The 12289-nt window shown below is 33.1% G+C and overlaps 1 protein-coding gene across 2 annotated transcripts in view; it reads right to left on the minus strand.

The window, feature by feature from the left end:
- NFX1 (nuclear transcription factor, X-box binding 1) overlaps nucleotides 1-12289 on the minus strand; it is a 79181-nt gene that overhangs the window by 45701 nt on the left and 21191 nt on the right. For both annotated transcript variants that reach the window (XM_012542629.3, XM_012542631.3), the window contains exons 7-11: nucleotides 9568-9707; nucleotides 8337-8436; nucleotides 8034-8251; nucleotides 6254-6351; nucleotides 2702-2732 (exon numbers count right to left, since the gene is read on the minus strand). In XM_012542629.3, coding sequence (XP_012398083.1) covers nucleotides 2702-2732; nucleotides 6254-6351; nucleotides 8034-8251; nucleotides 8337-8436; nucleotides 9568-9707 — 587 coding nt within the window. The remainder of the gene's footprint in view (nucleotides 1-2701; nucleotides 2733-6253; nucleotides 6352-8033; nucleotides 8252-8336; nucleotides 8437-9567; nucleotides 9708-12289) is intronic.

Genomic DNA, 12289 nt, shown 5'->3' on the forward strand with positions numbered 1-12289 from the left:
AAAACCAATGACAACCAAAATTAAAAGGAAAGCAGAAAGATGTAAAAGATTTTTTATAGCCAGTGTTTCTGATAAAGATCTCACTTCCAAAATATATAGAAAACTGAGTCAAATTTATAAGACTACCAGGCATTCCCCAACTGATAAATCGCTAAGGGATATGAAAAAATAGTTTTCAGATGAAGAAAATAAAGCTACCTATAAATATATGAAAAAATGCTCTAAATTACTATTAGTTAGAGAAATGCAAATTAAACAACTCTGATTCATACCTATCAAATTGGCTAATATGACAGAAAAGCAACTGTATAATCAGACCACTGACTTGAGAAAGCAAAGTAATAATCAGAAAAAAACAGATAGTATAAGTGAAATTCATTCTTAAACTATATACTAAACTAACTTTATTAAAACAAATGGAAAATGAACACAAGAAATGACATGAATACTGATTTACTATAAATTTTATTCAGAAGCTCAACTGAAATAAATCCACAAAAATGCCCCGAAAATCACCTCACCACATTCAGCCTATGACTTATTTGACAAGCTGAGAAAGATAACCAAAGGCAACACCAATTTAAAATATGTAAAATCATACAGAAAATGATAATATAAATGACTATAAGCAGTATTATCTCATAAACCAGAGAGAAGCAATGAAGGGCAAGGGCAAAATCACAGTAGGGAAAGTCTGGTAAGTAAGACTTTTGTCCAACTAGAACAAACAAATAAAAGACACATGGAAAAGATCTGCAACAATTATTTAAATAAAATTCTTTTCAGCATCAAGAACAGTAGAACCAACATGTCTGCACCTTAACCTTACAGATCTAGACATGATTATAGGATTATAGGCAGAAATGGCACTAGTGTGACACATTTTTAAAAAACAACATACTGGACTACTTAAGTGTATAATCGTGCTAAAGGTAACAACTACAAAGATGTTCGGACAAACAATACATAAGAGCTACAGAAGGGAGGATATCCCTTTAAATATCAAGGGAGTTAAAAAACAAAAGGTATTCATCACTGTGATGGAGATCTAACATAAAGTCAAAGTTGAAGAAAAACTCCTCAATGCACCCTGTTTGCAAATAGCAGTATGCTGGTTGTGTAAGTCCCAGAACACTATGAAGTTGCCAGGAAGAAGTTCATACCTACTCAAAAGAGATAGATCTGACAATCCACACAGGAAATGGATGTGGCCAAGTGGATGAAGAATATGTATTGCCTAATTCTTCTTGTGACAGGAAATTGAAGAGATGGCCATCAATTGGGGAATGGCTCAAGAAGTTGTGTTAGATGAATGTAAGAGAATACTATTGTGTTATGAGCAATGATGAACACAAAGAATACAAGGATTTCAGAAGAACTTAGACCTAAATGAACTGATGCAAAGTGAAATAAGCAGAACCAGGAAAACACTGAATACAGTAATAGCAACATTGTTTGATGATTAACTGTGAATAATGTAGTACTTCTCAGTAATGCAACGACCCAAGACAATTCCCAAGGATTCATGATGGAAAATGCTATCCATATCCAGAGAAAGAACCAATGGGAGTCTGAATGAAGATTGAAGCAAATTATTTTCACTTGATAATTTCAAATTATTTCACTATTTTTTTCGTTTTTTGCTATTTCTTCTTTTACAATGTGACTGTGTATATATATATATATATATATATATATATATATATAAATCTATTAAACTGTATGTACATGACGTGTGTGTGTGTGTATATATATGTATGTATGTATAGAATCTATATTAAACTGCTTACTGTTTTAGAGGGGAAAAAACCTGAAACTCAAAATTTTTCTAAAAGAATATTAAAAGTTATCTTTCTATGTAATTTGGGAAAAAAAATACTATATATTGCCCAGATTACAACATGCATTTGGATGTAACCTATAGATCATCTCTTCATAAGTATGTTAATATAGGACAAAAACAGCAGATTGACAATCTTAGCAAACTGGAAAGCTCTCTTAATGACTCAAATTCTTAAGAAAACAAAGGCCAATCTATTAAATACTAACAATCTATCTGTGTTGCAATAAAAGATGTCCTAGAAGATTTAATGAGCTCCTCTATCATGGTGAAACAATATAGTTACATAGTCTTTGAAGAATTTAAGATGAATATTATACACAGGACAATGGAGAGGCACAAGATGGCTATGAGTGGAATGAAACATAACCAAGAAGAACTTTAGAGGAGAACAATATATCAAAGGAAGAAAAGACAAATTGGTCATATATCTCAAATGATAAACTGTCACATACACAGCAGCCATTACATTTTCTTGTACCCTCAGAATGGCAGTAGAAAGTGAGACAGGATTCTGACATGTTGGATGAAGGCATTATGGTGAATTTAAACAATAGCTGAGTAAGATAAGGATAGTTTATGTACTGTATCAATGAAAAGAACTTGATGAGAAGACAAATTCATTTTAGAATCTAACTACAAACTTTTCTTAGAAATGTATTAGTAAAAGACAATTTAAAACAAGATTTCAAGAAATCCAAACACCTAGGTACAGAATATTTAATTCACCTTAAATTTTAATTATTATTGATATTGATCAGATTGATTCATGACACTTAATCTAAACTGAATAGCCTCTGAACCTAAAAAGAATTTTCCTGCCCATTCAGGTAGTAAAAAGTGTTTCATTATATTATTTACCTTCTGTTTTGAGACTAGCACACGGCAGCTCCTAGAAAATAAAGATATAATAATTATTGGTAGTCATATTTGAAACAAGATATATAATACTAAACATTTTATTTATATGTGAACTTTCAATAAACAAGAGCATAGGTAAAAACCAGAAAATAAGCTTCCCCCAAAATCTTCTAAAATGGCCAGAGTAGACATTACAAAATTCATGTACTTTATTAACAATCAGCTATAATTTATACAGCATTTTAAAGCTTAAAAAATGCTTTTTGTACAATATTTTATTTTGGTAAAGGCTCTCTTGTAAGGAAGGAGGTATTATCACCATTTTGCATATCATATAAAAACTGAGTCTTAGAGAGGTTAACTAACTTGTTTACAATCTCACAGAGCTGCTAAATGTCAGAGACAGGATCCAAACCCAGGTCTTTTTGACTTTGCACCCTAGCTACTAAGCCATGAGACTCCTCCATAGATGCAATTGATGACACTTTTAGATATGCTTTGAAAGTTTGTTTTTCTGGGGAAGATGTTGTAAGTACGATCCCTTAAAAGAAAATTATAAATGTTTGAGGGCTGTGGGAAAAAGAATATATTATTAATGCAGACATTAATCTGCATCAGTCCAGACAATCTAGAAAACAATTTAGAACTTTGCCCCAAAGGTCATTAAACTATGTATCCTTTGATCCAACAATACCAGTACAAGATCAAAAAAAGAAAAGGATTCACATGTAAATAAGTATCTATAGCAACTTTTTTCTTGGTGGCAGTCAGTATTTGTTAAGAGCATAGTATGTGCCAAGTTCTGTGCTAGATAGACGGAGGTACAAAAACAAAAAGGCAAGAGTCTCTCCCTTCAAGAAAAAAACAAGGAAAATATTAAAAGGGGAAAAAGTATGCTTCAATTGTTACTTTGAGATTTATGAATCCTTCAGAGTTAAATGGATCACTGTGATGATCACAATTAATTATCTTAATAATATTACTGCTACTATGTACAATGTTCTCCTGGTTCTGCTCACTTTACTTTGTAGCAGTTCATGTCTTTTTTTGAAAGCATCACTCTCATCATACTTACTCATTACATTATTTACAGTATTCTATCACATTCATATACCATAACTTGTTTAGCCATTCCCCAATTGACAGACATTCCCTCAAGTTTCCATTTCTTTCACACCAGAAAAAGAACTGTTAAAAATATTTTTGTACATAGGAATCCTTTTCCTTTTTCTTTCATCTCCTTGAACTATAAATCTAAATGCAGTTTGTTAGATCTGTAGGCACAGTTTCATATTTTTCTTCAGAGGAATTGGATCAGTCCATAACTTCACTAACAGTGCATTAGTGTTCCTATTTTCTCACATCCCAGAAAATTTATAAGCATACAGGATATGGAAGAAACTGAGAACTGGCAGAATTGAGGAGGGTGATCAGGAAAACATCTCATATAGGAAATGACCTCATCAATGAATTTCGTGGGAAATTAGGAATTCTATGGGAGAGAAGTAAGGAAGCAGTGCTCCCCACACATAGAGACAATCTAAACAAAGACAATGGATTCTCATGGTATCATCAAGTATGTGAAAGGGAAGAATGTGAAATAAGGCTACAAAAACAAGCTGTAGCCAGGTCATGAAGAGCCTTAAATGAAAAAAGATTTTGCATTTAAGTCAGAGGAAAAAGAAAATCACAGAAGCTTCCTGAGCAGGAGTGATATGGACAAAGGTGGATTTCAAAAATGAGAAAGATGAAATCCCATAAAGAATAGATGTAAGACAGGGAGGTCAATAAGAAGATAATTATAATACGCAGCCAGTCAGTAAACATGAATTAAGCATCTACTATACATTAGGCAGTGTCAAGCACTAGAAACACAAAGGCAGGCAAGTCAGTCCCTACCTACGAGAATACTCTAATGATAAAGATTGTGACTCACAAAGATGTATAGAGGTGCCCGGAGAAAGGAAACAAGCAATTATTAAGCATCTATTATGTCAACTATATTATATTATATCAAGGATATGTTATTGCTATTCAGTCATTTAGTCATCCAAATTTTTGGACCCTACTAGGCCAATACTATCCATAAGGTTTTCTTGGCAAGGATACCGGTGGAGTTTGCCATTTCCTTCTCCAGTGGATTAAAGCAAAGGTTAAGTGACTTGCGCCAAGGGTGACACAGGATGATAGCTAATGTTTGAGACTGGATTTGAATTCAGTTTCTCTTGATTGTAGGCCAGTGTTCTATCCTCTGAGTCACCTAAGCTACCTCTCTACTACATACCAGTGCTTTACAAATGCTAAGTGCTTTATAAATATGATCTCATTTGACTGTTAAAATAATTCTGGGAGGTAGGTGCTATTATATTCCTATTAAGTAGGTAGGCAGGCACTATTATTATGCCCAGAACTGAGGAAAGCTGAATTTGAACTCACATCTTTCAGGTTTAGTATTCTAAGCCCTGTACCACCTTATTTTGAGAGGTAATAAGGGCCCCAGTTAGGGTGGAAACAGCGTAAGTGGAGGAAAGGAGTAAATGGGAGACATCATAGGAGTAGAATACAATATTTACAGACTGAAATATAATGGGGAAGAAAGATTGAGGATTACACAAAGGTTTTGAACTTTGGTAATTGCAAGGACAATAAAATGCTAATGCTCCCAGTTGATTCTCTAAGATTATAAATTAAAGATGAATTGCCAGTCTACATCACTGCAGAGAATTTCCACAGGAACAAAATGCGTTTTATTGATATGGTCCAGACAGCAATAAAAACAAAGGTCTGGCATTAAAAAAAAAAAAAGATTAGTGGTGGTAACAAGGAATAGCTCAGGGCTACTAAGGAACTGGAACAGAGAAAGGGTCTAAATGTAAATCCTGATTTTGTCATCTCTGACATTCCACCAAACTATTTAATCTCTTTGTTCCTTATTTCCTCATATGTAATGTGAGTTTCTGAGATTCCTCTTTTCAATTCTAAATCTATAATCTTATAAGCCTAGACTTTTAGTATCAACTACTACTTTTTTTAGTTAATCTTTCTACTGCACCAGATTTTTTGAACAAGACAAAGTCAACAGACTTAAATTGTGTCTTTACCTCTGTATCAGTCTGGTAGTGTAAGTAGCAGGAAGACCTTAAGAGGACTGCCCAAGACACAAACTGGATGGAGCATCTCCTATAATCATTCACCATATCTGAGATGTCCCACATATTTTGACCATATAGCAAAATGAGAAAACAACCATTACCTTCTCTTCTATATACAAAATAAAAATTACTATATTTCCCTTGGAAAAGAACACTAAAAAGTAAAAATTTCAATAATAAAGAATACTGACTTGATTATCTGAAAATTCTGACAGGACTTTTCAAATCCTATTCCTTATTGATATAGTAAAAAGCAAATGATAATAAGTTTTGCTGATAAGATACCCTAAAAATTATTTTAAAATCACATTTTGAAAAATAATAAATTCCTCATTACCTTGGTTCAAAGACTGAAAATAAACCTGCAGCAATAATCTGAAATTAGTGCTTTTGAATTTACCTTTGTTCTGAAAGTACATCTGCAGGAAATAATGGATGTGCGAGAACAGGGTCCACATTCTCCTTCGTGGCAAAGATTTTCACATGTATGAATGAAATCTAATAAAAATTAAAATCTCACATTAAACTTCTTTTTAAACTATTAGTTCAGTCATCTAACTGCTGTGTATAGAAGTCAAACTGTTTTTTCAAAAAAAGAGAAAAAATAATGCCTATTCCTTCATAGTGATAAGAGGGATTATTAGAAAATACTGTCTTCATGGATAGATGAAGTCACTACATTAGTTTTTTTTTCTTATCTTTTTCTTTACCAAGATAAAGGTTCTTGGAGAAGAGATACAACATGTAGACAAAGGAAATAAATAAAACATTAGGAATAAATAAATCCTATGCGTGTAAACCTAAGACAATCAATTTCTTTTATTGAGTTTAAGTTTTCATGTAAGTTTTCTGTAAAATCAAAGTAGGACTACAAGATCTCTTCTAGCTCTAAATCTATAATTTTATAATCCTATAGAATACAATAATTCCCCCAAACCTCAATACCCCACAATTAAAAATAAATCCTATTCATACACCCACAAACTTACTTACCTATATCCATCTCAAACCTGTTCTATTTCCCTATCAGGATGACACATAAAGAAAAGTTTGGATAACACTTCAGTTATTTCTCCCAATTCAATTTGTTTTACCTCCCCTGGAAATGCTTTAAGAAACATGTGGTTCTAAATCAGCTCCAATAGAGCAGTAATGAATTGAAACAGCTACACTGTTTCTATAATTCTCTAAGATTATAAATTATAGATGAACTGACAGTCTTGCATCACTGCAGAGAATTTCCACAAGAACAAAATGTACTTTATTGATGTAGTCCAGACAGCAATAAAAACAAAGGTCTGGGAAAGAACTCTGGGAGATGACTATGGACCACTACATAGAATTTCCAATTCCTCTACCCTTGTCCACCTGCATTTTTGATTTCCTTCACAGGCTAATGATACACTACTCCAAAGTCCAATTCTTTTTGAACAGCAAAATAACTGTTTGGACATGTATACTAATATTGTATTTAATTTATACTTTAACATATTTAACATGTATTGGTCAACCTGCCATCTGGCGAGGGGGTGGAGGGAAGGAGGGGAAAAATTGGAACAAAAGGCTTGGCATTTGTCGATGCTGTAAAATTACCCATGCATATAACTTGTAAATAAAAAGCTATAATTAAAAAAAAAAAAAGAAAAAAAGAAGCATGTGGTTCTTTGCTGAAATCTAAGGCTATGAGACTCTGTATCTCTTATCTATCTTTTCTATGATTTACAGAACACAAACTATATCAACCTTGACTTTGAGAATCTTTTTACAATGTCTCTGTTGGAAGCAGACAGTGTCTGGGATTTACATTTGTTCAAAAAATGTCCAGAGCCATTCTGCCCAAAATTCAATTATCTTCAATCTTCTAAAAGACTAATTAACCAAGGAAACTTGAGGTCTCGTAATCAGAAGAGCTTATAACAATGCAGTTTGCGGAAATTTTGGTTCACTCTGGAACATTATCATAGCATAAGTACTCAATTTTATAGGTAAAACATAGATGAATAAAAAAGGGAAATTATTTGAGTAAACGGGATACAACTTAGAAAATCGTGTGTTTGGAAAGAAAATGATACCTTGACAATTTCTTTCAAATACTTATAGAAACATCTATCTACTAAAATGTGTTATTTCCCCTGGATATTTCATATTGCCACATATTTAAATGAATTTCACTTAGTTACCAAAGGAGCCACAAGACAGAGGTTTGCCACATATTTTCCCACATGATGGTATAGGATCCAAACATGTTTTGCGTTCAACACATCCAAGCTCTAGCAATTTGCTAAGTGGAGTCTGACCACAAGGGCAAGTTTGCACTAACTGTGGAAGTCGTGGACATAACTGGCAGGCCTGGGGGTGGCATAATTGTGAACATGTATGGTTCCCACATTTCAATTTCCTGTTAAGAAAAAGAACAAAATGTTACAAGACTATTAATAAGATACATTCTTAGTATTTACATATAAGATGAAATAAAGCCTTACTTGCCACATATCTTTAAACAGCTGAAGTCTCCGAATTCATCAGACTGTCCTACATCAGTTCCACATAATACATCTTGAGAAGTGGCCCCACAGTAACACACTAACAAAATAATTTCAAAAATAAGTTCAAAAATACAATAAATAGAACAAGAAAAAAAATTTTAAAGCAGATGCAGAAAATCTTGTTACCCAGAAAAACACATAAGAAATATTTATTGTTTTTTTCTTTTTTACAGTAGAACTATAGAGTTCTTAGTCTCCTGTGTTTAAAGAGTTCACAACTAGAAATACAATTTAAGTTGCACAGAAGGTACTTTGGTAAAGAAAGTTACTTTTTAGTAACTTTCTACAATGATAAACTCACTGGCCTAGTTTAAGAACAAAATTACTAGCAATATTAAATTGGCCATGCTACATAATACTTTCATCAATAAAAGAGTTCTCAAGGACAGCAATACAGTAAGAGGCCAACACATCACTCATGACAATATGTTCTAATCATGTTATTATGGTGATAAATATACTAAACACTGATATAAAATCTCATTCATTTCTACTTTATTAAATCCTAATTTCACATAGTCACATGTGTTTCCAATGAATTAAAAAAAAATTTAAAATGCTCCTAGTTGCATATAATAATATGAATCCAGTCTAAAATTATTTTTAATGCTATAGACTCAAGAAATTAAATTTCAGTTTCTTGCATCTAGCAATTAATTTTTTCATGTTAAAGGACTTATGTTCCTGATGATATTATATATAGTGACATGATATAATGTTATGTGACTCTACTGGGAATTAATCTGTTCCATCAACTTATCTACCTTTTCAATCTAGCTGTCTCAACAAAAAGTACATGAACCTGATAAGTTCTGATCCTAAATATTAATATTTTTAAAAATTTAATATACAAATTTGTAATAACAGCTTATATGTCTTTTTAAAGAAATGTGGCTATTGGGACTTTAAGAATTTAAAAAAAAATTTCATTCTTTGGGTTTAATAAAGAAAAAGTGCAAATATTATTCGATTAAGAATATGATAAAAATAAAAAGCCATAAATAGCATTTTCTGGATAAATAAACAGAATTCATTCTATTTTGTAATCCTGACAAATTTTTGACAGAAAGTAATGGAAAAACCTTAATAACAGAACAATGATTATGTGGCATTCTCAGAAAATTATGTGCTATTAATATTAAGATAGTAAGAGAATAAAAATGCTTACCCTGACGTACTATAAGATGGCATGGTTGGCATTCACCTGCATGGCAAAGTTCGGCACAGTTGTGCTTACCACAATTCAAAATATTGCCACACACATTAGAACAGTGAATTGAGTTAGATTGACCACAACGAACTGAATGACTGTGAATATAACAAATATCACATTAGCAGACAACTCATATCTGATTGATACCACTTAAGAATTACAAAGTGAACAAGATGTAGCATTTATCAAAAATCTTAGCAGCTCCCTTCCTAATCCTGTCTTTAGAGTCTTGCCATGTCTGCATTTTCTCTCTTTACCAACTTACCCTATCACATCTCATTATTCAACTTAAAAGATCAATACACCACAGATCAAGAACTGAAAGGAACCTGAGAGTTCATCAATTTTAATTCCAAGAGACTTTAGTGATATGCCAGAGCCAAAAGGTTAGTAAATAATAGAACTGACTCAAAGCCTCTGACAGCTAACATGGTACTTTTCCCCATAGCACCAACTATCTCTTGGTGAACTTGTAATTTACACAATATGTATTTTTTAAATTGTATATTTTTGTGTTTTTACACCAAATACTAATTGCACCTACAAAAGTATACCTTCTCCATACTTGTAACCATGATAGCATAGCATTCCCATGGAGGGAAGCAACTAGGATGTAATAGCCAACAGGTAGCCTAAGTAAACACTTGCTGCCTTAGTTTTCAAGGAAAGCTGTATGAATGTGAATCATGGAACATGAGGATCTAGAACCTAAAAGTTGCAGGTGAACCAAGAGTTACTAGAAGAAAGGTCAGTCCCTCATGGGGGAAAGCAAGCAGCAGCCTGTTCTAACAAGAACATGTGTTTAAAAAGTGGCCTAAGTCAAGAACATGTATGACTAGAAAAGGAGGCTGGTTAGTCACATGGTACCAAATAAATAGCCTGAGGGGGGGTTTCCTAAGATATTAACAGAACCAGGATGTTGGATGGTTCTCCTTTGCAAGAGGATACAGCAATAAAGATGAAAAGCCTAGAGAAGGTATGAAGGATGTGATTTGTTCTGGTTAAGGGAAGTCCACCCTGCCCAAAATAAGTCCATCCTTAAGTCCTAGACTGAAGATGATCAGGGTGGGCATCCCACATGCTTATAATGCCTGTATTATAGCAAAGCATTTGGCAAGTCTTGTATATCTTCATGGCCACAGTTAAAAAAAATGAATGAAAATGGTTGATTTGTACTTATTAGAAAACTGATGTTCATCTGGACAGAGATTTTTAGTAACCATGATATAAGATACTATTTTTGACTCTATTAAATGTTCGGTTCAATAAATGAAGGTACTGACTACATACTTTCCCAATTAAATAGTCCTGGTTTGCTAGAAAGGATAACTGTTAATATACAGAATATCTCTAAACTTAAAAAAAGCACAGGGAAGGGGAGATATAACTAGAAAGCCGTTTATATAGAAAAGAATGTATGTGTGTTGTTGACTTGATAGCAATCTAAAAAAGTCAGCAGTATGAAGTAGCTGCTAAAAGGAATAATGAGGCCACATTAAATGACATACTATCCACCAAAAGGAAAGTAAGAATACCACTATATTGTGTAATGAATATTATTTTTCAGTTCTGTAAATTTTATCTGGGAGGCCCATTAGAATAGTAAGGAGCTTAAAACCATATCATATGTGTTAGAGGAATAGTTAGAGGAAATAGGGATGTTAAGCTTTAAAAAAAAAAGACATCTTAAGGGAAATTTAATAGTTGACTTCCAATATCTTAAGAAATATAATTTGGAAGATGAACAATCTCTTTAGTTCTAGAAGAACTAGGAACAATGGGTAAAAATTACAAAGAAGCAGATTTCTGCTCAATATAAGATAGGAATTAGAGTTGTCCAAAAAAACTGTACATTTCTTCATAAATATATTTCCCCATCAATGGAAGTGTTTAAGTAGAAGTTGGACAATTTGGCAAAGATATTGAAGTGTAGAGTTGCTAAGAGACAGATCCAAATGCCCTTTCCAATTCTGGGATTTTCTGATTCTTCAGAGAAATAAATAATTCTCTTAAAGTAATAACTCCCTAATCAATCTATCTCATGTTTGGATTTTTGTGTATTAGTTTTGCTTAAATTAAGCTACATGTATTTAAAATGTCTTGTGTGAAGGTGAAGAGGCAGTGTGGTGAAATAAATGAAGAAATGCCAGAAAAGAGCTGGGTTCAAGTTTGACCTCTGACATACTGGCTGACTGACCCTAGGCAAGTCAATTAACCTCTCAGTAAACAATTATCTTAAGACTGTATGTTGCAGAGAAGGTGCTGACCTGTATTACTACAGAAGATTTCCATATACAAAAATTCTTTATATCAATGGAATCACAAGTCAAGCCCTGATTCTCATCACTCTCTGGGAAGTTCAACTACAGCAAACTGTTCCTTTAGCCAGTCCAAATTCTTCAGGCTCAAAGAATGCAGATGCTTGTGGCAGCTCCTCTATGTTATTTACATTGATGGCACTTTCTCCTTACTCAATTCTGAGTCAGTCAAAGTTTCTTTGTGATATATAATCTTTGAGAAAATTAATAAATAAAAGAGATAGGATTGTGAGTACCAATTATCTGAATGCTGCTTGTATGAAATATTCTAGAGCAGGGGTCCTCACACTACAGCCCAAGGGCCAGATGCAGCAGCTGAGGACAATTATCCCCCTCACCCAAGGCTATGAAGTTTCTTT

Source organism: Sarcophilus harrisii, chromosome 1 (genome assembly GCF_902635505.1).
Source record: "Sarcophilus harrisii chromosome 1, mSarHar1.11, whole genome shotgun sequence".
NCBI lineage: Eukaryota > Metazoa > Chordata > Mammalia > Dasyuromorphia > Dasyuridae > Sarcophilus > Sarcophilus harrisii.